At 41.1% G+C, this 26,987-nt stretch overlaps 1 protein-coding gene across 5 annotated transcripts in view; it reads right to left on the bottom strand.

The window, feature by feature from the left end:
• The window catches only part of ncor1 (nuclear receptor corepressor 1), a 60,701-nt gene that overhangs the window by 11,056 nt on the left and 22,658 nt on the right, over window positions 1–26,987 (bottom strand). For 2 of the 5 annotated variants that reach the window (XM_004557413.5, XM_012920791.5), the window contains exons 11-28: window positions 26,700–26,790; window positions 26,013–26,191; window positions 25,817–25,871; window positions 24,633–24,731; window positions 15,244–15,374; window positions 14,485–14,780; window positions 9,575–9,640; window positions 7,220–7,356; window positions 7,009–7,102; window positions 4,993–5,428; window positions 4,737–4,863; window positions 4,340–4,457; window positions 3,520–3,681; window positions 1,392–1,555; window positions 966–1,080; window positions 550–635; window positions 278–449; window positions 65–193 (exon numbers count right to left, since the gene is read on the bottom strand). In XM_004557413.5, the coding sequence (XP_004557470.3) occupies window positions 65–193; window positions 278–449; window positions 550–635; window positions 966–1,080; window positions 1,392–1,555; window positions 3,520–3,681; window positions 4,340–4,457; window positions 4,737–4,863; window positions 4,993–5,428; window positions 7,009–7,102; window positions 7,220–7,356; window positions 9,575–9,640; window positions 14,485–14,780; window positions 15,244–15,374; window positions 24,633–24,731; window positions 25,817–25,871; window positions 26,013–26,191; window positions 26,700–26,790 (2,657 nt within the window). The remainder of the gene's footprint in view (window positions 1–64; window positions 194–277; window positions 450–549; window positions 636–965; window positions 1,081–1,391; window positions 1,556–3,519; window positions 3,682–4,339; window positions 4,458–4,736; window positions 4,864–4,992; window positions 5,429–7,008; window positions 7,103–7,219; window positions 7,357–9,574; window positions 9,641–14,484; window positions 14,781–15,243; window positions 15,375–24,632; window positions 24,732–25,816; window positions 25,872–26,012; window positions 26,192–26,699; window positions 26,791–26,987) is intronic. The other 3 variants (XM_004557414.5, XM_004557415.5, XM_012920792.5) reach the window with 3 other exon arrangements.

The raw sequence follows: 26,987 nt of genomic DNA, 5'->3' as shown, positions 1-26,987 counted from the left end.
GAGCCCCTGACACAGAAAAGACAAACAAGGACAGTGTGTATATTCAGTGACACACAAGCAGTACCCTCCAACGGGGCTCCGTCTCTGCCCGTGTGTCCTCGGCCCATGGGTTCCTCCATCATGTTGAAGGTGCGTTTCAGCTCATGACTTGTTCGGGGGCTGCGGGTGTTTTCCCTGGGGTTCTTGATGGCTACTGGTCAATAAAACATATAATAACACGTGTGTGCCAAACAAAGAAAAATTGCTATTTGCAATATCGACAATAAAAGGCACTTACAACTATCATAGGACACGATATGCCCACTTTTGCCTTCATAGATGACATGACCTTTAGCCAGCTGCTCCCCCCTAGCTTTGTCTGGGCTGCTTGGGTCTTCTGTGGCAAGCCTTGTGATGGTGCCCTTCAGAAGGTCAGCAGCAATGCTCGACTGGGCCAGAGCTGGTGTGCCCTGTTTAAGGGGAGAGCAAAGAAATGTTCTATAAATACAAAAAAAAACCCCATGAAGTGTAAAAACAAAAAAACAAAGCCTCATTTCATCCATTCATTACCTGAGTGATAGAGCCTCTGAAAGGCAGACCTTCGCCAGCCTTTGCTGGGTTGCCTCTACAATCCTGTATGGATGGAACTGCAGCTCCTAAAGAGTTACAGAGAGAAACAAAATATAACTAGACTATAAGGCTTGAGAAAGTTTTCTACTAACAGGAACTCCAGTTCTCTATTTGCAGAATTCTGTGTGGGACAATAGTAAAACAGACAGACCATGCCATAAAGTAGGTGCGATGCCTCAGATGTCAACTGTGACAGAATTTCTAAAGAGCAACGTCCTTTGATCTGGATGTTTTGCTTTCTGACACTGAAAGCAAAGCATTCATTTTCATGCCATGCTTGGTTTTCCAATGTTGCCAGCTCTATATGAACAGAAGAAGTGATAAACAGCTTAGTCACATGAAGCCTGTTATCCTACCAGGCTTGTTAAGATCCTGCTGACGCGGCAGACCCAGAGAGATGGAGCCCACACTGCTCTTAGTTCCCTCTGGCCCATAGATAGCGTGGGATGGCAGGTATGTGCCAGGAGTTCCCTGGAAATTAAATCACAGAACATATTTCAAAGTAAGCTCACTGGGTACACAGAAACAATAAAGCAGTTCATTTTATTAAGATGGGATCAACTGTCCTATTCTACCATCAACAGTGTAGTAGATAAATATAGTAATAGTTTGAAAATTAAAGTGTTGATCCTGTCATGGACAAAAAGATTTATAAAACCTACATATGTTAATCTTACATCAGAGCTCACATAAATTATTAAAGAATCTGATTTCTCCCCAGTGGTGTAAGAGAACAGCTAGTCTACTGGTAAAGCACAAACATCATACCCCAGGTGCCTCACCTGGGAGATGGAGCCTCCTTGGATGAAGGAAGGCTTGTCTGTGGGCTTGGTAGTTGGAATGAGTGGAGGAGGAGAGGGAATGTTGGGAGGTCGAATGGTTCTGAACGTCATGCGGCCTCCATCTGGTATATTCTGGACCAGCTGGGTAGTTGCAGGGTGAAGGACTGGTGGAAATACAGAAAAGGAAATAAGATAACTGATTAAAACAGCTGGGTATAACATCAAAAAAGCAAACCAGTGCACCCAACATACTGTTTTTTTTTAAGCTTTATTCCAAATTAAATACTTCATGATAAAATATTAAGCTTTGTTCTGACAACGCTCCACTGAGTGGCGAAGTAAGCAGAGAAGACCTCATTTAACAGCCTGTCTTCAGCCTGTGGTATCTTTGGCCCATGCCCGCTGTCTACTTGACTGTCTCCTGGGACACCTGAATAGACAAAATGAATCATAACACACCTCAAACATGCACCCACACAGACCGGGAGTAACCTCCCTGCAGGGAGAGCAGCATGCACTCTGCACTCTATCAAAAATGCAAATGGCAGCGAGAGTTCCTCCAGCGGGCATGGGCGTCATCCTGCTGCTGGCTCATGCAGGGACAGATAAGAAAACAAGCCACTCTATGACGAATTTATAAGCCTCTGTTGCAGAGAAGGGACTGTATGTCAGGCATTAACATTCATGCTCAGGAAGTTCAGGAACAACAACTTAATTCGGATGGACATGATTTTATCCTTGCCCCAGATTACAAACGGGGGGGGGGGGGGAGTAACAGCAGAAGTTTTTGTATGCATCCTATAAGATGGAAAATAAGATAAGATGACCTTTATTAGTCCCACACGTGGGAAATGAGGAAGTAAAACATAGCACCTCTTCCCAGCTCTATAAAGTTCTGGCAAATATCTGACAGTCAATCTGCATGTAGTAAATCCAGGATAATCCCCTTATCTGGCTTTGATTTGCTGTCACAACATCATTAAAATGTGAATCTGTTAATCATCATCAACAAACAGACGGTGTATGACCTTCAGTTTGCAGTGATATTCAATTTCAGGATTCATAATTCACTATAACCATATTCTAACCGGACATGTAGCACACCTACAAGGGCGATACAGCAGAAATGCTCTTTGATGACAGCAGTCTAACAGAACATCAGAGTGGACAGGACATGGTTAGGTCTTTTTTTTTTTTTTTTTTTTTTTTTACCGTTGATTAATGAAAATCACCAATAGTTAAAATGATATCATTTATGAAATTATTATAAAGAAACCTATAAATATGGTTTAATGTGCTCACTTATGTAAAGCAAATACACAAAATGTCACGGAGATCAGAGGGCAACTATCACTGGAAGTGGGCTCATTTTCTGAGACACAACAAATGGAGCCAAAGAAGTGTTACCTCTGTCTGATCCATTCACAAATAAGCAAATTATAATCCAACCGGTTATAAAACGTTACAAGCAGAGAGGATGACTTTATAACATAGTGTAAAAAAAAAAAACAAAAGAAACGTGACATAGAGAACTTCAGATATGCAGGATATAGATATTAGCAAAAGCAATGGATGGTCATATCTGGGCAGAGGTTTCTTCATTTCACCTTAACACTGATTGCACACTTCCTGTACATTGCTAAATGCTAATGTGTACACATATACCTTTGGACTTGGGAAGATACATCTTGAGTAATACACAAGTGCTAACACGGTCACATCCCATGACAGGAATAAGAGCTCCACAGCAGTCCTCATCTCCACTCCAAATTTAAAGTGGACCTACCATGCTCACTGCTAGCTCCACGTTTTTACTCTTGGACTCTAGTATAGAGTACACAAAATGATTCACAATTCAGAATACTCATTTACCTCATGCAGGGTCTTGGGGGGGGGGGGGTCTCTGACATTAACCTGTTGCCTCATATACTGACCTCATTCTTTTAACTATTTCAGTTAGTATGTATGCACATTTTTGAAGACAATGTCATATTCCACTACCAGTGGAGTCAAAAAAATCTATAACACAAATAGAAAAGGGGTGTCAAACAAGGCCTGCCTGTATCAGCAGGGTCATGGGAGGAGGCAAAAAGGGTTGGGAGGAGGAGGTGAAAATGTGTGCTTTTACCTGGTGGCACACTGTAGCAGGAGACATTGGGGGCGTTGGGGTCAGGTGAGGCCTTTCTTAACTCCCTGGGGGAGAGTCTGTAAGGAGAGCCTGGCTGACCGGAGTGGGTCTCCTGGTCCACAGCCAGCATCATGTCATAAGGCATGTACGGTAAGGGTTTACCTGCAGCGTACAGGCATAAGGACAAAGGGAAGATAACCACCCAGAATGGATGCACATTTTTGACAGCCACACCGCCACCTGGACACGTACCCGCTAAAACCTACTATGTGTAATAAATACTGTGGTTTCAAAGCTCAGTCGTTTACTGACAGCTGCTCTCCTCTTCATGGCACTCACGCTAAAAGGTGCTAAAAGCTTTGCAAAATCAAGCTGTAATACAGTCTGCCCATTGGCTTCACTGCTCTCCATTCAGAAGGTGCATGGGTGAACTAAATCGACGGTCAGGCAGAAGTGACCTCTGACAGCCTCTAGTCACATGGCATCAAAAAACACAAACCCCAAATCCCCCTCTTCATAAGGTATTTCAAGAGAAGTGTAAATCAAGACTTCTGTTCATATAGTACTAAACGCAGAAGGATTTTTTTTTTTTTTTTTTAAATCTTGGCTCAGGCTGAAGAACATTACGACAGTCCAGAGCACCCTAAACATGTAGTTTCATAAAAACATTTTTATGAAACTACATAAAAATGAATGGGTCCTAAAATATAGGCTATAAATAGTTCACTGTTAGCAGCAGCAGCAGAGAACAATGAGGATAGAGCACTGAGAAGGCAACAGGAAATGTGAGCGTTGAACGAGGATAGTTTTACTTTCTTACCATGGTCCTGCCTTTGCTTCTCTTCCTGGTGCGCTGACTCATGCACTGCTTTGATCTGGTGTTGCAACATGGCGTAACCACTGATGGGCACGCCACCAGTGCCAAATGGACCAGGCACCTAAAGTATTAAGAAGGGGGAGAAGTCCATGAGTCCGGAAGCCAGATATGAACTAAGTGAGATGATGAAGCACTGCAGGGAAGCAATTCCAGAACACATTTAATAAACATACAAATATTATTGTTTTCATTCAATAAAAACCTTAATAGAAAAAATGTTTCCACACACAGTGGAACTGTTTGCCATGTATTACATAGTGCTTACACTATAAAGGCCTGTAGTTTTTTTGTTGTAGTTTTTTTTTTGTCTGAGAATGATCCTTCTGAAAAAGTTACCAACCATGGGTGGTATTGAAGCTGCCCGCTGATGCAGCTGATCGATGTTGAGCTGGGTTTGCTTAGGTGAAGGCACCAACACCGAGCCTGGAGGGTTAAGCAACGAAGGCTTTTCCATGGAGAATATTCTGCTGCGTGAGACAAAATATAGACGTTTAAAATAATTTGACAGCATTCTTTTTGGAAAATGCAGTTATTCACACACAACATGAACGCGTGAACAGGGAGCTTATGCTATGAAATTTGCTATGAAAATTCACCTCTGCCTTTCAGGCTCTGCTTCAACATCCTCATCAGCACTGCAGGTGGCGCTGGAGTCATTATCTGAGTGGAGCCTTTCGCCATGATCTCCCTTTTCGCCTTTCTCCTTGATACCGGGCTCCATCTTCACTTTAACCTCTTCGAGATTCATAACCACATCCAGAGGTTCCGTTTTAGGATGTACTGAGCCTGCAAAGGAAGTCACCCTGGCTTTTTCCTCCTGAGATCCCACCTCGCCCTCTGGGATTTTCTCTTGTTTCACTGTGAATTCGCATGGAGGCTCTGGAGCCTTCCCATTGCTAGTCTGGCCTTTGTCCTGGTCAGCACACTGAGTATCTCCTGCAGCGCCGTCTGCCCTCTTGGAGTCACCGGACTTTGAGGAGTCAGCCTGAGAGGGGGAAGGGGCGCTCTCTGTATCAGAGCTGTTGTCACCTCCTAAGGAAGCACCCAAGGACAAATTAATACATGACAAACAATTAATGAAGTTACTAAAACTCACAGGACTTTTCTAAACTCCTTCTAACAATGAAAATAAATATAGACATCCTGACATAAATCAAAACAAGAGCAGATACTCTAAGATTAATCATATAAAGAAGACGCAATTGGATCGTGGAAATAATACAATTCAATGAATATTCCATGAAACCATTAAAACATCAGCCATAATACAGCCTCCATGTATTAAGTCAAGAAAGAATGGGGTATTTATATCAAACTCACATAGCATGAAACCCCAGACAGAAAATCTACAACAGGACCTAAACATTCACTTTACCCATTTGAAATGTATTCACATGCATTCACGCTTAGGCACACATGTGATTGCCACTTATTGCAAAACACCATATTTTGTTTATCGTTGATAATATTTGCCTGTGCTATGTTCAAGGTCTCACAACCGCAAGCACAACCTTGAAAGATAAAAAGAAATCATAAGCTCAGTTCACACCTAAGTTTAGATAACTGCAATCTATGCGGATGTACAGTATTGCAAACAAAACAGAAAGCTTAAAGTGATAAAAAATAAAAAATAAATTCACATCCAGAAACCACATGTTTAAAACCTGTCTGCCCGTCTCGGTTTGCATATTGTCTAGCTGCAGCTGTTACCATGGTGATGGTAGTCCAGATTTGTAGATCCATTCAATGCATCAAACCAAAAATCAAAGAAGCAGCTTTACAAAATATCCAAATGGTAAATCACGATGTTTATAGTTATGAGAGTTTTATTAATGCCTCTGATGGCCTAATGTGTAACTTTATAAAGTGAGATCTGTGACGTGTAGATCACCAGCAGTACCTGATTTCCATCAGATGTAGATAAAGTCAACATTGCGACGTCGCCGCAGTTATCTTGTAAAGCAGAGTTTGTTTAAATTATAGTCGAAGTGTCCAAAGTCTGTAAACCTTTCTTAAACTTGGTTTGATGTTGTTGGTTTTTTGCAGAAAAAAAACATCAAAAACACTGTGCTGTTAAAAAAAGAAAAAGAAAAAATGCCTTCATGCCTTCACCATGTAAACCCAGCAGAGATAAGGATTTCTGGAAGTGAGGGAGGCAGGTAGACAGGCAGGCTTGTTTGCTTGTTGGATCAAACAAGTGGGACCAGCACTTTGTGTTCAAAGAGTGGGCTTTCTTCAGTCTTCAAAGCTACAAACTGTTATGCAACAGGCACCTATGTAGTCTGAATTAGTTCACATCTTTAGTCTCTTCCTCTACTCGTTGCCTTTTTGCATTTGATCTCTTTTCCACTCACTTATTAAAACTACTGTCAGTACAGAGTAAGCCCACTGCCATCAACCCAGAGGAAACACTTAAATGACAAATAGAAGTTTGGATCGAGCTTCACAGATTTCTTCTAAACTCTTTACTTAACATTTGAGATCAAGCACTACGCTTCAAAGCTCATAATCAAGAATCTATCACACGATGAAGACGTGCAGTCTTTACAACCCAAAAAGAGTTCTTAAGAATGTGTGTGATTGTTATGTGTTATCTTATCCATCTCTCTGACCTTCACTGTCCTCTGCATTGTCCTCATCATCATCCGGTGATTGCGTGGCTAGACCTTCACCTTGAGACCTATCAGCACGAGCCTTTCGTGTATCCTGGGAACCAAAAAACACGTAAACAAAAAAATTTATTTAATAAAATACATTCATTCATACAGAGTTACAACAGCTTAAAGACAGCCTGCAACTGAATCCAGATTACAATCAGCTTACCTGCTTATGCTGTTGCAACAGGTTGTCCAAGTTGTGACGTCTCTTGTAATTGAAATAGAAGTTCTTGCACTGTGCCTCGCTTTTGGTGCCCACCATTTTGGCAATAGCTGTCCAGTTTCGCCCATGCTCAACAAGCCCTGGTGCAGGACGGAGAGAGATGATGCAAAATCAAAAATCTAACTTGAATACTTGGTAAAATACAAATTAACAAGGCATTTCATGTTTAATAATACAAACTAATGCCAGACAGGACTTTACAAAATCACGATGGACACTGTATTCAATCGAGGTTTGGCTGCAGTAATGTAAAAGGCACTGCAGAAAGGACAAGTTTTAAAAGCCCTATTTAGCGTGAACATGCAGTAATGGTTCTCATGCTGTGTCAGAACCTCCAATGTGGCTCTGGAAGATGATCTCAGTTAAATCTTAACGATATCTTTTAACAAATAAAAGCATCACCACAAAAATTACACTACACTCTTGGGATCCCCGCTGCTGCGATTTGCTGTTGGTCTTCCCCATCCTGCACAATCAGCTTTAATGGTCCCACTAAACTTTGAAATTATTCTTTCACCCTACAGTCAATTGGAAGACTTCCATTTACCTTTAGAGCAGCTCTTCTCTAAATCCTGTAACCCATGTGACCTCTCTCTCCCGCCTAATCCCACTAAGATAAAGGATACTGGCAGCTTGACAAATCGCTGCACAGCTAAAGACAAAACCTCATTAATGTTCCAGTTCAGAGCAGCTCTCGTTTTTTTTTTTGTTTGGAGCGCGCGCGGGGGGGGGGGGATGTACTTGAATACAGTAAACTCACTCTATCCGATCACCACTTAGCTTATCTGCTTTGATCACTATGACAAGTTAATTAGCCAATATTGTTACAGCCCTGGTCATATTTTTCCTGTGCTGCTGTAACTGCTCTGGTACTATATTTAACTAATACTCCTTCCACATAATCACAACTGTGCCAGATGTTTCATAGTATTTCTCACTGCTGTGCACAAACAGAATATGTCTTGAGATTAATTTACAATCAGTGGTTCACACGTTCATAGTAATCATTGACAAATTAAGTTATGGTGCTGTGAGCACAGCACTAAATCTGAAGGCAGAAACTGGGAAACAATCAAGTGAACTTCTTCTAAAAGCTAATCGAAGAAAGTGTCACTGTTTCTTGTGTTACCAAGACAACATTCAATCCAGTTATATATTCAAAATATCCGTAATACACTTAGCAATAAAAGGCCTTTGTGAGCTTTATAACTTCAATGTGGTAGCTGCTCTGGTCTGACTGATTTTAACACCTCAGATTTCGCTGAGGAACTAGGGGTATATGGCCTACCAACAATACATAAGCTGTATTACATCAGCTTAAACGAAAGTGATTATACCAAATTCTAATTATACTAATATCACATTTTAGTAAAAGGTGTGAAATCATCCAGACAACAATAAAGAACTGCAATGACCCAAATTCTTTCTTAATCTGAGGGGATGTTCTGATTTGACTACCAAGCTTGGCATGTCTCAGCCTTGTAATAACACCAGGGCTTATTCAGATAAACAAATCAAGTTACTCAGAGGTAAACTGTTCACTGGGCCTGCCTGATCAGCCACATGTGGCAGCATAAAGGTGATTTCCGAACCTACTATGTTATATGACTTTCCTGTCTGAGGAGATGATATCCACTCGTATTTTTGGAAAGGTGGAGCAAATCGAAACACGCAACAGTCTTAATTTTTCAACATGAATCCATTTGTTTACTCTGCCAATCTACCCTGAATAAGAACCTATCACCAGCAAATCCAAGCAGAAAGGGGCAAGCGTAGGCATACTTGTGTGGCATTAGCTGACTAAAGACATGTAGTGTCTAACCTTAGACCAAGTGACGCGTGCAATGAATATTTCGAAGACTTGTTGAAGTAACTTTCACTTTTTTTTCCTTTCTGTTTTTTAGAGAATCTGAAAAGTGTCTGAACCTGAATAATAGATAGAGATCTTTGAAGGAAAACGTCACGGTCTGCTGCTTCCTGGATGGCCTTAATAGATCACTTCTGAGAAGTCAGCAATGCAGCTAAAAGGGCGGGGGGGGGGGGACTACAGGCTCTCCAACAGTTTCCAGTAAAGCACCAGGAATAGTTTTTATTTGTGTGAATGCATGTGCGCAGTCATTCCCGTTTGCATGTAGGAAACGGGCAGGGCAACGCAATATCAGATAATCAAAGCGGATGGAAAAAGGCGGGAGATGGAGGGAAAAACACAATCGTAAGAAGCAGAGGCGTCTCAGCCGCACAGTGATAACAGGAAGGACAAAGACATAAAGGAAAGAGAGTAGTTCATTAAAGCAGTACCTTTTTTGGCAACCTCCATCTCCTCCTCGGTCCAGCGAGAAGTTTCTCCGGTTTCACCAGCGCCAGCTAAATAACAAAGACAGACACAGCCCCATCAGCACTGATAGAAGGAGAGAGGGAAAAAAAGCAATAGAAAGTGAAGGAGGGAGGGTGACGGTGAGAGAATGACAATTCTTTCTTCAGTCGTCTTCTTCTCATGGCCGCTAATCTAATAATCTGTTTACATTCAGGGGCTGCCGAGACCTGCTCCCTCACTTACACTCTCGCTCTAGCTTACTCTCCTCCTCTCATTTTCTCCTGCTTTCTCGTTCTCTCTCCTTCCCCACAGCCCTGAGCAAGCCCTGCTCCTCTCTAATCCGAGAGGGGAGGGCCTTGGTCAGCTGATGTAGCACCAGATAGTTGAGAGCCATGCCTCCCTCTTTGGGAAATGGCCTTGGATGGAGACAAATAGACAGAACAGCCAACCCAAAAACCCTCCCGCGTGCACAGATACACGCTCCTCCCCTTTGCCTTGGCTTGATTACACAGTTCATTGCCCCGCCTCTAACAAAATTCACAGAAGAGCACGGTAAGTGTGGAGGGGGCTGAATGAACTCTAGCCCACTCTCCTCTATGGCACCCACTGAGACTGTGTAAACATTTGGACAAATATAGCTGCAGATGTACCCTTGACATTAAGAGGTGGTCTGCCCCCTTCAAACCCACCAATCTTGAAGACGAGATCAATTCTCACTGTTCAGACTTCTCCTGCCACACTGTGTTTTACTTTTAGTTAAGCAAATGTCTACCAGACTAAGCTTTCTTCTTCACTGACGAAATGCACCCCACTACAGGGGAGGCCCCTCTAGAGTGGCTCTTAATCAGTCGGATATGAAAACAGAGTGTCCGCCTACAGCATAGCATGTGGCCTAATGACATATATATATATATACACACACACACCAGCCCCCAAAAGAGAATCCAAACCCCCACTGAATCAGCAGCTTCCTCAATCTGCTTGGCCCCATTTCAGCTAGGCAACACTGACAGATAGCTACCCTTTTGCCCACGTACTTCTAAGAAACATCATGGCTGCAGGGGTTACTGAGCAAGTAAACAGTCCCACTCAAAATCCACAATGTAGTCATTAAAGGAGATTAGGTTTGACAAGTCCTACATAAACCAGGATAGAAAGGGTTTGAAGCATGGGTGGACACTGTAAAGGGTTAAAGAGGACATGAAATGCTACATATATAAAGGCTAATTTACATCATGGAGCCCTGCTCTCAAAAACTGACGCAGAAAACACTCTGTGTGTGAAGCTGGATTTAAGAAATAAGTGCTTAAAGTTCAAGTTTTAAAAATATGTTTAGCACCATCTTCTGTCAATACGGAACGTGACATCCTGTGGTTGGATGGTTGGTTGCGGCTAATAGCTAGCATAAACTAATGTAAGTCTAACTAGTGACAGAATCAATAAATCAGAGAAATCAGCTGACGTGATCTGCAATATTTTATGTAATAAATAGGGGTGCAACGATATTCGTATCGATATTGAACCGTTCGATACAGTGCTTTCGGTTCGGTACGCATATGTATCGAACAATACAAAATTTGTAATTTATTTTATCAACTTTACTTCTGACGATGCTGTCTGTGTTGAGCGCTCAGTGAATCTGCGTTCGACTGCTCCGCCTAGGGTCGACAGTGCAGCCTAGGCGGAGTAGTCGAACGCAGATTCACTGAGCGCTCAACACAGACAGCATCGTCAGAAGGAAGAGCGCAGGGCAAGCTAGCGAGACAGAAGTTAAGCTCTCCTTACAAGATGGACCTCCCCCACCCTCATTCAGATCTGGCGTTTGGAATTATTTTGGTTTTCATGTGACGTATGACCCTGAAGGTAAGCAAGTCATGGACTAAAGTAAAACAGTATGTTGGATGTGCCATGCAATGCTCAATTACATGGGTGGGAACTAGTGTGTTAACGCAGTTAGCTCGTTAACGTGTTGGCCGTCTAGCCCCATGCACGGGGCGATCGGCGGTAGCTCGTTAACGGAGATTTGCCGTGTTGTGGCGTTAAGGTCATTTCAACGAGATTAACCTGAAAGCACTAGTGGGAACACAACGAATATGACTGCACATTTACGCCAACATCATCCTAGTGCAAAGACAAAAACAACAAGCATGCTACTAACTTTAGCCGAGTCATTTAGACAGCTGTTTAATATGCTGCTGAGAATATAGCCCAGAAGAAGCGGATAGTATAGCTTTTATTTTGGAAAGAGACATTTCTCTGTAATAAACTCTCTTTTCCAAAGATGAGTGATTCCTCAATCAGATACAGGGCTCGCAATATCGCTAGCCCGACGTCCCGGAGCTAGCGATTTTTTCAGTCGGGGTACCAAAATCTATCTCTGCCCTGCCCGTCGGGCTTTTGTAGGAAGGAAAAATATATGTCAATGCTTTTGCATTCTTTCAGAAATGTAGCTGGGTAATTATGTCATTGGCATCGGTGAGCCACTGTCAATATGTGACATATTGAAATCGCGTTTGAATTTGCGCTTGTTTTTTGCTTTCACTTTGCAATCGCCCCAACTGTGTATAGAGAGCGACAGCACTGATCTGTGAGTGATGATAATTTGTGCACCAATTCCTCTGACATCATCTTATTAATTGTTAGCTTACTATGCAAACATGACAAGTGAAATCTCCCGCAGCTTAAACATGTGAGAGGTTGATCGCGCAGAGAATCGCTGAGCTTATGTGAGTGCGTGTGTAAAAGCAGCAGGATTTATATTTGACTACGATGACCTGGATGACTGAGAACCTTCACAGACAGATATATATTTTAGTTCTGCTGAGCCAAATAAGACAGGTCAGGGTGAAGAAGTGACAGCCAAAGAAAAGCTTACCACAAAACGGAGAAGTTATGACAAATCAGACTATAAGGCAAAAAGAAAGTGCAGCTTTATGGTTTCATGCACAAAAGAATTTCTGTGGCTGCAATATGACGAGCTAAATAACCAGGGCTGCACATAAGTGGTCCGCAGGTGCGCATTCGCTGTCAAAATAAAAAACACGCACAAGGGTTAGGGTTAAATTTAAAAACTGTACTTTTGAGTTAAAATATATATTTATAATTTTAATAAATGACAAATTAAAAAGGCATGAACATTTTTTTTGTATCGAAAAAATATCGAACCGTGACACCAAAGTATCGAACCGAACCGAACCGTGAATTTTGTGTATCGTTGCACCCCTAGTAATAAAATAATCTTTCTTTGCCCAAACACAGCCAAACAGTTTACTACATACATAACAACACCACACCACAAACATAACTAAGTTTCTTACCAAAGCACAATCAGGAATCCCATCAGCAGTATGTGGGCAGAAAAATTAGGTCGAAGTGTGCAATAGACAGAAAGAAAACAAACAAAAACAAAGTGGAGGCTCTGAGGAAGAGATGCCACAATTTTTGGAGACCTTTTGTTTTTTCTTCACATTATCTCATTGACTTCATTATTTCATATTAGAAGTAAGGAAAAGCGAAGCCCAAATGTAAGTGGACATGCCGATGGATGTCAGGATTTCCAATGGTCTTTGGTAAGAAACCAAACAGTTTACAACATCACAGTTTACTACATGTGTACGCTCGTAGCAACCTTTGATCTTGTAAACTGTTTGGTTGTGTTGGGAAAAGAGAGAATATTTTATTGCATAAAATAGCGTTGATCGCATCATGCAAACATCTGCTTTGTCAGGTTATGATACGGCTCGGTGTTGGCTGGAGTGTTGGACTCCAGCTTTTCGGTCTGGTGACTCCAACAGGTTCTCCTCCACACATTCATAAAGTGCTTTAGAAATCCAAACATTACAGCTAGCAGATGGATTTTCCCATTTGAGTTCAGCTAGCCAAACAACATAAAGCAACTTACTGCTAAGGAGACAGTGAAAATGGACAGTATATCCTCTTTTTCTAAACATAAAACTCATTGTTGCAGCCAGGGGCAGCACAAAAGTGATCCCCCTAAACTGACCTTTAGTTTTAGTGTGCTTATTTTCCCCTCAGTTGTTGATTCTGTCACTAGTTAGCTAACATAAACTATTGTAAGTCTATTAGCCGCAACCAACCAACCACATGACGTTGCATTCCGTACTGACAGAAGATGGCACTAAACATGGGTGGCAGAAGAGTGCTTCAATTATAAGAGAAACTTAAAAGACAGGGAGCTGGGTAACTGGTAACCTGAGCTATCACCCTCAGAGCGACAGACGTCAAGTACTGAAAGTGTGTAAAGGAGTACCATGACAAGAACACAACTACAGCAGTCCACTGATGAGAGACAGACTGCAAACAGCTTCCTGAGGGAAATGCACACACCTGGCAATGAGTACCTGAGCCAACTTTCCATTTTTAAACTATTCCCACCTTTAAAGTCTACACATTTTTAATGAGAAGAAATCCAACAGAGCAATATTCTAACACATCGTGTACCAAAGTCTTTCTAGAAGCTGACACATGGCAGCCATTTTAAATGACCACAAGAACTTATTTAGCCAGTCACTTTGAATTATTATTGTTTTTTCCTCTGGAAGTTTAAACGACACCTTCTCGGATGTAGAACTTTCATGCACAAGTATGAGTTTAGCACTCTTTGAGTGTTATGTCTCTATTGCAACCTTGTTTTAATAGGTATTCATGTTAGCTCATAATACAAGAAGTGACGAGAGAAAAATTAACTGCAGTTTGCTTTCGCTGACAGATTGCTGTGGGTCATGTTTAAAATGTTCCAACTATGTATACTTTCATAGTATTGAACTGCTTTTGTTAACATTTTAATCCCATTCCCTAAATAGTATACGACTGAATGTGGTGCACAAAAATTCACAACACTCCAGACCCCAGACTCTATCCTGAGAGTATTCACCTTTAGCAGCATCCATGGAAGCTACTGGAGTCTGGGGTTTTGCAGGCTCCTTCATGGCCTTCTGAGCTGGATCAGTTTTAGGGAACTGTGGTGGATCTGGCAAGGAAGGCTCGGGGGCAGTGGGAGGTGCTTCCTCAGCTGCCACAGATGCAGCCTCATTGGCCATGGAGCGTGTGGTGATCCTTCCCTTACGGCGTCCCTGGCTGTTGGCAGTCTTCCTGCCACGCGGCGTGTTTTGCTCCTTTCCGTCGTCGTCTTCCCCACCGTCACACTTTTCTTTGTCCTTGCCAATGTCCCTGTGGTTTTGGACAGGGAAACACAGCTTTTAGCTGTTGGTACTGCAAATATCTATTCGCTTTTGGCTCCGCAATAACAAGCTCTCTTACGGTAACCTGTTCTTTCTCCTCGCTGACTGAACACACACACATACACACACCTTATTAGAGATTGGGCGTAGACAATCTGGACAGACAAATTTACAAGTTAGCAAGTTGTCTGTCTATTAGCCAAGAACCACTAATATACACTGCAATACACCTTAATTTAAAGTACAAAAGTGTACAGGGTCGCTGGGTATCAAAAGTGAACTCTTTCCTAATAACTACAGCTAACTGAAAGCAGTGAAATATAATACAGCATATGTAACCATGACATCCTTTCTCACAGAGTGAATGGATCAAACACTGACATCAAACAAACAGGACTTTTACCTGCAGGGCCTAATGGTGACACGAGGACAAACAACTATTCATAACTCACCTAGAATCCTCCTTTTCATCTTTCTCTTCCTCGTCCTTCTTTTCCTCGTCCTCTTTTTTCTCTGACTTCTCAGACTTGTCCTCTTCGTTCTTCTCGTCTGACTTGTCTTCTTGTGAGGGACGTGTTATTTGCTGAAGACAAGAGCACATGGGGGAAATATTGAGCATTAAGAAGTAGCATTAAGTACAGTGTGGATTAGTTAAAGACATTTTATTTGTTCAAACTTAGTATAATCTCTAAAAATGCATTCTTCATATGAAAATGCAGAATCTGACAAGATTTTTGGTAGTACAAGCTTTCAGTTTATAATCTGCTTGTAGTCAAGGTGCCACTGAACCACCCTGTTTGTGTAGGCTTTGCTTCCATGTAGTTTAACAGCCCGTGCGGAGCACAAAAAACAGGATTGCATTTGTCAGAATGCACCAGATAACCATCGGCTAACATCTTAGCAATGTCGATTGTCCATTTGAAATTATCTGCATTCACAAACAACAACCAGCGGATATGAATGGGAATTTTTGCCTGGATATCCGTTGGCTACACTGGAAGAACCAAAAAATTGGCCGCTCTCCCAGAGGCTACAGACGAAAGTCAGCAGACCAGCCGATGGCTTCCAAGATTGATATAAATCAAGAACTCAAAGAGGGAGACTATTATACAGAGCAAAGTCTTATCAATGCTTCAATTCAAATGTAAAAATCTACCCAGTAAGACACTTCAAGCAGTTCCAACCACTACAAAAGCATTTTATCTTTCTCCCCCCTCAAAGGGCTTGTTTCACCTTCCGCCAGTCTGATGCTGCTTCACTATCATACAGCACAACCTAAACAGTAAGGTTAAATGTTCAGTAATAAAACGATAAAAACAAATGTTGCCCCTCATTGATTACTCTTACTTTTCATCTGCACAAATTACAGCAAAACTCAAAATATGGCAGAAGATTAACAAGCTTTGTACGCTCTTCTTTAGATGTGACCCTATACTGTATTTTTATTATCCAGCATAAACAACCAATATTGCAGACAGTGTTCTCTTTTATGTGTTTGTCCTAATTACAGAATGAAGAACCCTGATGTGTGGCCAGTTCTCGTGTCTCACTTAACTATTCATGAACTTTATATCATACTGCCAACAGATAACAAGAACAGCTTGAGACTGCTTGAGTAGTCCTGCAAACAAACAAACAAACTGCATCAAAGCAAATTAGTTCACTTAATACTAACTCACTCAATATTAAACCTATATGAATGGGGTGAAAATATCATTTGTATGTGAATTAAAAAGAAAAACAAAACACAAGCCAGATGGAGTGATTGAGGACAGAGCAGCATTCTTTATCATCATTGCTGGCGTGGTTCACCACAGAATGCTTTCTCCTGCCCGTTTCAGTGAAAGAGCTGCACTGCAACAAGTCTGGCTACGCCAAGCCAAAGATTCCATGCTGGTACCAGATGGGGCCAAGGAATGTGTTTCGCTCAATGGTAAAGGCAAAAGATATGGGCAGGAAAATAGAATGAAGACACGGGTACCACTTAGGGGAGAAGAAGAAGAAAAAAAAAGGATGTGGCTGTCTTGTCTATTTTACAAAAACATGTCTCTGCACACAAGGAGTCTGGCTGTCTTGTTATACAGTAAAATCTACACAGCACAAAAAAAAAGCAATAAGAAAACTGTAACATAGTTTAATGGAGTCAGCCTCGACTCCTGTAGAACAATAGTCTGTGTTCAACTTGAAGAACTAGTGGCTGCTTTAGCCAGTCTGATAGTGTATCGGAGAGTTTTTACATCATAATGGACACACGCACACAGACACACACAGGAGAAATCAAATCAACAGTATGCGAGAAAACTGCACGTGGTGCTGTCCTCAAGTTTTCCCATAAACTCTATTAGTCTGTGCACAGAGCTTCCTTTAAATTAATTGTCCACATAACTGGAAACTTTGATGGTTCATGGTTGACGTTGTTGCAATTTGCTGTTTAACTGTCAAAACTGTTGATCACAAGCTACTTAAAAAAAATCAATGTAATCCATGCTATCCATGTAACAATATTGCATAATATAGTGCCTATAATGTAATTGACTAATGACCTGTCCAGGGTGTAAACTTGCCTCTTGTGACCCTAAGTTGGATATGCAGTTAAGAAAATAGATGAATGAATCGATCGTGCAGTATGATGATGCAGCCTTTAAGTGTTGCATGCCTGAAGCTGGGATTACTAGTGGATGGATGGATTGATAGAGTACAACCTATCACTTGGATTTAACTCTTGACTCACTGTCTACCTACAGTAGCATGAGACGCTTGCTTTTTGGTCAGTTTTGCCAATTCAAAGACCTTTCTTTGCAAAGGACAGCAGCCCAGTTTATTCTCCCCATGCATGTCCTTCTGTGAGGCGCTGTTCTGGTTTGGTCAGGGAATGCTCGTGTTTGCTTTGGAGATGGCCATAGAGCCATGGCATTCCTGCCTCTTCTCCCACACTGCGTAAAGAGCTTCTACACAGATGTTCTCCCAAAGTCAGCGAGTCTCTGTGGCTCTTCAGTGTTTTTAAATGAAGCTCTTTCCTGACCTGTCTTGAATATTTTAAGAGTTTTAATTTCTCCCGTCTTTTGCTGATTCACAAGTTGTATTTAATTTAGGAAATGACAGAGCCACAAGTCAATCTTCTTTTTCCTACCACAGAACTCAGGCCACCCGAGGAATCTCTCACTCTTTCTACAAACCATTCCACTGTGGGAATAGGAAATTTTAAAAAAACAAAAAGATTATTACTATGGATCATCTACAGTCCTAATATTCATTAGTTATTGCTATCACACATAAGACAAATACTAGGAAAACACATTTTTATAAGGATTCTGGTAAAGGAACCCAAAAAGATTAAAAACTGTCAAACCACTCCAAGTTCTATGAAAATGCTATGCACACCTGGTGGTTTCTCCTAAGCACAGTGTAGCAACTTGTCCCAAAAAAAAGAAAAGAAAAGAAAGTTGCCATGGTTACTATCCAGCACTGCGTGGGGAAGAACTATAAACCAATAAAATCTACTTCATGGCTTCAAAAACTGGCAGGAAACTGAGAAAGAGGCTATTAAGGAATACTGTGGCAAAACAAACTGAAGGTCAAAGAGTAATCACCTTGCACAAGTAGAATGGTACAACCTGCAACCTCAGTTCATACCTTATGTGCTCTGTGTCTAGCTAAGAAATCACTTCTACTCCTTTACCAGTGCTCATACAGAGGTTTCTTCTGAGTGTCAACACCTAAAGTGTCTATATAAACGATGATGGGTGACATCAGTATCATCATTTTCCCTGTTTACTATGGTTTATAAGGGTCCACCTGGGTCTGAGTTGAGTACATTTTCTCATTTAGGAATGAATGGAATGCTCCAGTCCAATACAATGTACCAGCTATGCATGCACGTTTCACAGTGCCAGACAAATAAATAAAAATGTCTGCAAAAATCTTTGCTTTACACCTGATAGGTGAGGGTGGGTGGGCAATTTACCACAACACAAGTTGTTCTAATTGGACGCTTCTATCCTCTGACCAAGTGGTTTCTTCCAGGATAAGGTCGCCCGATCCCTATGTAGTTATGCGACTGGTTCTTATACAGCGCTACTACTACTTGAGCACACAAAGCTTTTTACACAACATGCCTCATTCACCCATTCATACTCAGATAAATGCATCGGAGAGAAACTTGGGGTTCAGTATCTTGCCCAAGGATACTTAAGTGTAGTTTATGATCAAGCAGAGCTAGTGCCTTCGCTGTCTGCTCCACTCCAGGGTCTGCCCATCTGCCTGCAGAGAGGTCTGTTGCCAGATGGTGGCACTGTAAAAGTATGTGCTAAAACCAGTTTTGTGAGCCAACTCTTGCTTGTGCTGTTGTTAGTCAGCCAGCTAGCGGTGGAGGAGAGCGAAGTTATAACATATAAAGATCTATAGTGAAACTGAGTGGTAAAAGTGGTTTTCACACAATTTCAGTCAAGTTAAATACATATGAGGTACATGTTTAACAAAGTTCTCCAATACTACGACTAAAACACCTAATGAGGGAAGATCTATTGGAAGAATAGCTCCATATAAAGCCTCACAGATATTGGGCTGTCACAGATATACTGAATCTCAGTATATGCCATCCTGTTATGTACAGGTATGAAAACATAATGCAGCAACAAAATAAATTTGGGATAATTTCAAAATGGTGCCATGACAGAATTTTTCCAGTAGGGGCTCCATTGTTTATGTTCCTCAGCACTGTCTAATGCACTTGAACCAAAGTAACACCACAGCTGAGGTAACTGTGGCTTTGTGGAAACTGGGGATGTATGCTTCAGTGGGAAATCTACACCCTAACTACATCGTAACTGCAATCCCCTCTGAAACTCTACCTTGTAACCTTCAGCATAACCCGAAGTACACCTCCTCAGAATTGTAACTACATGATTCACGAGTCCGGAGCGGAATTAAAAACACGACATTCATTTAAGGTTATCGCGTGTTTTGTGAGCAAATGCTTTTGCATATTCGTAGTGTTTCCTCCCTTAAATGAAATATCTACTTTGCAAGTTGCCCTGTTGTCATCCGTTCTCGTAAAGTATAACCAAACTTTTGAGCGTTTGAGCCGCTTAGGTGCTGTGTTTCCTGCCAGGTAAATGACGCTCCGCAACATGGTGACATCATTCGGGGCGACTGGAATCGATAAGGGAATCGTTTGCAAAAATGGCAAAAATTCCAAGGAATCGAAACAGTGGGAACCGGTTCTCAACAAGAACCGGGTTTCGATACCCATCCCTAACCGTGATTGGCCTCTTGAGAACCATCAATTCCTCCTGTGCATTTCCAGCTATGTTTTTACCACAGTTTTGGGATTTATCAGTAAGAGATTAACAGCCATCATCCCAGTAATAATGAATAATAATCACTTCATCAGTATAAGGAATCACAAGTGACAAAAATTTTCTGGCCTTATGTGAGGTAATGTACAAAAAAAGTGAAAAAACTTGAGAGACAAATATGTTTTCTTCTGGGGAAAAACAACTAAACAAAACAACCTGACCACTAGAAAGAGTGGAGACCCAGGAGGGAAAAAAGTCTCAGCATTTTATTTGTTTCCATCGGCTGACACTTTATTTAACACGACCACATGGTGATAAACACATAATGCAGCAGCACAACAGAAATGCTGGCAATGACGTTCGCCACTTGCGTAGGTTACTTTGTAGGCTCTACAGAGATTCCTCACAGAAATCCAAATTAGACCAAAGTTGCTAACTTTTTTTGAACTACACTGTGGAGCAGCTCATGAACCAATTACCACAGCAAAGCAGGACTCCGCATCTGAAAAACAGGGCTGATGGCCTGTTGGTGGGAAAACACGAGATGGGCAAAACAAAAGTAAGATTATTGTCCACAGATTTAAAAAAACCGCAAAGCTAAAATGCGATGCTAAGTATATTTGGTTGGGCACTATGCCAAAGTAAAGTCTAAGTGTGGGAAACTCAGTATCAGCTGATATATTGATATCTGAATTTACTCCCTAACATTTGTATTGGCAATCAGCCAAAAACTCCAGGATCAGTCAGGGTATAGTTACATTGTTTTAATAAAGTTCCAGAAACGTATTTAATTATTGTCAAAGTCGAGGCTCGCTGAAGCCGTTTAAGCAGAATGATGTGGCCCGACATCTTACAACATCTCATATTTTTATTCAACTTGTCATCTGCTCGTGTATCTACTTGAGGATTAAATGTGCTTAAATATGCTAAATCTGTTAACGTGTAGCTAATGTCACTGCATGAACATGACATTGAAGCAATTTCCAATATTTTCTCAAAGCACATACAAAACAGGCATGACCACATATCATGGATTTGAATTTTTTTCAAAAAGAAGGAAAAAAAAAAACATCGCAGCAGAGGTCCTAATACGTTTCAATAGGCAGGCGAAGAAACAGGCAACAGAGGAATCAAGAAATCAACTCCCAGACTAAAGCAACAGAAGTAAACTGGCTTCAACTCAAAACTAAAAACTCTGGTTTTACAGTTAGTGACATACCTGTAAGCTCATTTGCTGGTCATAAAAATCCCTTTCCTTCGCTGAGAGCCACAGCTTACCAGTGGTGCGAATGAGAATTTACCCTCCGGTGCTTCCATAGCGGTGGTAACGGTAGCAGTAGAGGGGGAGGACAGCACCATAGTAGAGCTCCTTAGAAGGGCTGCCGGGCCACGGCACAACCACACATATTCCGGGAAAGCGTGTCATCAGGCCGCTTAAGCCGCCCAAAGAATTGTCCATCTCACATGCACACACTAATCTATGCAGGGTCACTCAAGGTAATCCCTGTCGAGCACTCCTCTTTGATTGGCACTCACAGCAGCACAGTGAGATTTTTGGGCCCGTCAGATGGCCGGGCTGTACCAACTCAGCCGTCTCAGAGAGGGGTGAATATCTCTTTCTCTCGCTCTCGCTCTCAGAAGAACAGAAGAAAGAGGAAATGGAAAACGAGGAGGAGAAAAAAAGAGAGAGAGAAAAAAAGCAGCACACAGCAGATAAGCTGCCAGCGCTGACTCGGTCTCACTGAGGATTTTTTTCACTCAGCTTCACTCACTCGCCCTACATTCCACTGCTTTACTCTTGCTCACTCTTGTCCTTTTTCTTCCAACTCTAATGACTCACTCTGCTCACTTGAGCTGCAGTTGTTAAGGCACAAAAAGCTTAAAAAGTGCACTACGTCCTGATGTGCATTATTACGAATATTAATAATAATCCATTGTATATGGGGGGAAAAAACAACACACTGAATTATTTAATGAACTGCCCTGAATCACAGGATGATGGGATTTTACTTTAGAAGTGACAAAAGAACTAAATATTTTCATTCCGAAGTGACAAAAATTACAAATTGCTCACACTTTGATGTTTTCTAGTGAGCTAAAAAAGTAGACCTGGGCTAGTTAAGTATCAATCAATGTTCATCAATCAGGTAAGGACCCTTTATAGTTCATCTGTGAATGAAAGAAGACTGTAAGAGCCATAATCACTCTGACAATTTAAAATCTTTTCAAAGAAAGGGCCATTTACTGTATACAGCCTTCTTTAACATCCACTGTTTGGAAAAGCAGTTCGGAATCTGCATCAATCAGCATCTGCAACAGAGCCGACTTGCTTATTATGCATGCAAGTAAAACGGTTAATGTAAACAGTATACAACAATCCACCACATCACATACCAGCGTCCACAAGTTAAACAAAAAGTGGTTTCAACAAGTCCAACCAATCATAAGCTCAGAAACTGGCGATACAGAAAGACATTTCTCTGCTCATAGTTGGCCTCATGTGTCACAGAAAAGTCAAGTTCTCTCTCAGCTGCTGGCAGCTTTTTTGCTTATGTAGAGAAATGGTCTACAACCAACCCATTGTACTGCACAGTAGATGTACGCCACAGAGACAGAATGTCCTGTACACAGACTATAGTGAACTGGGGAAAGTCCAACAGGGAGGAGAATAATCCAACAGAACGTGTTGGCTGACATTTGGCACTGATTTTAATCAGAGTTAGGAGATGGCTGCACTTAAAATGATGCAGCCAAGACAACAATCATATGTATGTCTCTCTAAAGGTTTCCTTTTAGCATCAACAAAGTTTACATTCCATATCTGACAGTGCTCGCACACTGAGGCTTCAAAGGAAGACGCGGCTCCGCTTTGTCTCTTTGCTTGATGCCGGGACAAGTAAGTCTTTTGAGAGACCCATGCGGCAGATGAAAGTAGCATCATCTCAAAAGAATTCCAGCTTACTCTGAATTATTCACAAAAATCTGGAATTATTTCATGTCTCTGAATCACTGTTCTGTATTTCTGCACAGCTTTTCAATCATACACCTCCTTTTTTACTCACTTTTCTTTTCTGTGTGTTCTAGCATTGCAGATTCAGCACTTAATAAGTAACTGCCACAATACATATAGTATTTTCTTTTCAAAAAATACATTAATATTAAATTAATGTATCTCCACTTTTAAAATAATTAATACAATTTTCAACAAAGCAGCACTCTTCATGGCTTTGCATGATGGTGATTCCATGCCAGAAAACAAAACTGCTGGCTAGATTAAAAATGAAGAGACGTTTTAATAAACTTGTTCATCTATACAGTGTTGTCTTTTAAGAATTTAAGAAACTTAAGTCAGACCAACAGTGTCAGGTTACCCAATCCTGGACGACATTTTTCACTGTCCAAACTTCACTGCACACTTTAATTTATATTTCAGTAACTCAGAGGTTATTTATATTTTATCGTGTGCAGATAGTGTTTGTGTCAAACTGAACCCATATTGTAATAATCTCACTACTCGTAGCTTAAGTGGGCGATCGTGGCTCAAAGAGTTGGCAGTTCTTCATGTAATCGGAAGGTTGCCGGTTCGAGCCCCGGGTCGGACAGTCTCGGTCGTTGTGTCCTTGGGCAAAACACTTCACCTACCACCTACTGGTGATGGCCAGAGGGGCCGATGGCGCGATATGGCAGCCTCGCCTCTGTCAGTCTGCCCCAGGGCAGCTGTGGCTACAACTGTAGTTTGCCTCCACCGGTGTGTGAATGTGAGAGTGAATGAATAGTGGAATTGTACAGTGCTTTGAGGCCCCCCGAAAAGCGCTATATAAATGCAATCCATTATTATTATTATTATTAAGTAAATGTCAACCCTGCTTTCAGGTTGCTCTCTCTGGCCCTTGAAGACTGCGAGCAAAGCAGAGTCTGGGGTGTGGTCCTTGTGTAATATATGTAGCATATGTGTATATTTATCAGCCGTCAGTCTGATGAGAAATGAAACAGGTGTGTAAGAGTAAGACGAAGGCAGTGCTGCAGACTGTGAAATAATGACATGTCATGGCCAGATGAAAACGCTCTGCCCATCCATAACAATGGTTTTAATATAAGGCCAAGTGACATACTGTATAATTTGTTATTTCCAGTGCTTACAGGGTATTTTACTGCTAAAGTTGACCTAATTTCCTATTAATAAAAGAAGCCTGTGAAAGACAAATCCATCATCGTGTTACTGACACTAGTAAAAAGAAAATAAATAAAACACATGAACTCTGTAAATCTTGGGTGAATCAGGTTGGTTTGATTTAAGTGGGGGTGTGATTTAAAGGTCTGGTTTAAGTGAGGGTGCTCCCTGTACAGCATGCAGAAGAAAGGATGCACAGCACCCTGTGGCCCACTGAATTCACCGCACCTATGCTGCTCTCACATTACACAGAGATTTGGTTGGTTAGACCATTAAGACTCTTTAATGTCTGATCCCAGTGTATCAGACATTTAGGGCTGCAGTACCAGTGTGAAAATAGCGACATCACATTTTTAAAAAGTGTTTGATTTACCTGGTTCCTCCTCCGTCTTCCATAGTTTCGCCTCACCAGTGTCTTGTAGTTGTTGTTCTTTTTGGTCAAGTAGTAGTATAGGACACAATCAGCAACACACTGAAACAGGAATATCAAATTTAAGAATTTCCCGTTCTTAAACCTGGTTTATTATTATCAACTATCTATTTTTTCCCTAACAGATTATGTTTGTTTTTCAGCTGAATTGTCCAAATTGTAGGGCATATTAAAGGTGGAAAAGGTTTGAAATTTATTGCAGTCTTATTTGTTTTAACATAAAAAATCCTGGATGTGTTATGCTTTTTTATATCCACTGTAAGTGTACAAAGAAGTCTGCTTTATAGACATCACTTCATTTATTTTTTATTTACTTTCTAACACCAACTTGTTTTTATTTGCTGATGGAAGCTTTTTCATTTTATTCATCATTTTATTCTATTTTGTGATGCAACTGTATTTGCTTTTTAGGGCCTGAGCACAAAATGTTCAAAGGCCCTATTGTATCTGTTCTGTTTATTATTATTATTTTATGTCTTTGAACACCTTTTTGAGGCTTTATAATGCAAAAAAAAAAAAATCATAAAATTTTGCACATGTGTAAGGTCTGGTGAAAATGTACATATTTTATTGGATTCACATACAGAGAGCAGGAAATGGCTCAATGGCGTCACTTATGATAGTACAACCAGCGCATGGTTTGAGCTACATGAATGAAATTTGGTACACATGTGTAACATGCCAAGAGGATCAAAAAGGTCTGGGGGCGTTCAGCAAAATTTGACCACATCACGCTTGGAGGTACACCAGAATGGGAGGGCCCTCTCATTGCTGCTTGCAGCTTTAATAATTTCTATTTTTTCTATTTTATTATTCCATGCATCTACTAATTTTTTTGTTTTTGGTAAATGTATTGATTCTTTCACAGGGCCCATCTCCCAGAGCAGTCAAAGCACTCCATACTTTTATTTTGCCGGGTATTATTTGTATTATTGTATTACTTATTATTGGCTTATAAATCATCTTTCAAGCACTCTGAACTACACTGACCTGCATATAAAGTGCCATACATATAAAATTTGATTGATTTGCAGACCTACAAAAATAGGAACCAAAATGAACACATAAATTTCTTACAAAAGATCAGAATAAGCAGTCTTATGACAAACACTTTAACTGCAGTTTACCTTTCTTTCAAGATAGGAGGCAATCAGGCCAAAGTTCTTGGGGTGTTGGACAAACCTGCACAAACAATCCACAGATTATTCATGTGCCAAAACCACAAGAGCAAGCTAGCATTAAGTCCCATAAACCACATCTGAAGTACAGGGAGACATTGCGACTGTAACATCTTGTGCCACCAGCAAAACGAAAACAACTCACTTCTCCTTGAAGATCTCCTTTTCGTGTTCGGTCCAAACATTCATGAACTGCCGGGCTTTGTACACCTTCATTGGGTCGTCCATCAAGCCGTTCATGTTAATGAACTTCACTCGCCTCTGCTCAGAGTCATACATCATGGGTGGGATGACTGACAGCTGTCTCATCTGCTTCTCGTTGTTCTGTGGAACACAGACAAAGCAGCCTCTGTTACCCCTCTTAACCAATACACCACCTTACAGCTTACTCATGAAGATTATGTGCTTTATGATTTGAGGTGATGTAGTAAGGGAGATAAAAGAGACATCTCTCCCTCTCCAAATACACAAAAACCTAGACACTTTTCAAACAGGCAGTGTTTGAACTATGTGAGTTCGAGAGCCTCCTTTTACAGTTTCACTCCTTTTTGCTTAACCAGCTGTTTCGGTTGTTTCAGTTTCACATTAAAAGCATTATACCACAAAACCAGTGATGCTTTTATAGTGAAGCAGTTACAGAAAGACTAGTGTGGTTACCGCAGAATCAGCAGAACTCATTATCATCTAAATATTTCTACTTTCTGTTTGGCGCAATGGGGGGAAAAAAAAGAAACCCTCAGAGGGCCAGAGTGGCTGAACTGGTTACAGCTGCTCATGACTGTGGCATAGGAACCTCATAGCACATTTCAAATTATGTCCACTTAATACCCACCTCCTGCTCAGAAAGCCCATCTATGATTTCAGAAATCTCATGTTCGCTTCTTGCAATTGTTGCAGACAGACCTGTTCCCCTTTGTCCAACCCTGTGAAAAAGCAGAGTTATAAATGTTACAATATTGATCATTTATTTCAAATGTTGTCAAAATAATGTTAAAAAAAAAAGAAAAGAAAAAAGAGAGAGAGTAATCCATAACATCTGTATAGAACCTAGCTGACATTGACACCCTTTAAGAACAAAAAAACAAAAAATAAACCTCCAAACTCAGGGACAAATTGCTGA

Source organism: Maylandia zebra, linkage group LG10 (assembly GCF_041146795.1).
Source record: "Maylandia zebra isolate NMK-2024a linkage group LG10, Mzebra_GT3a, whole genome shotgun sequence".
In the NCBI taxonomy this organism is placed as follows: domain Eukaryota; kingdom Metazoa; phylum Chordata; class Actinopteri; order Cichliformes; family Cichlidae; genus Maylandia; species Maylandia zebra.
The sequence above is the reverse complement of the archived record's forward strand: the minus strand, read 5'-3'. Positions and strand labels throughout refer to the sequence as shown.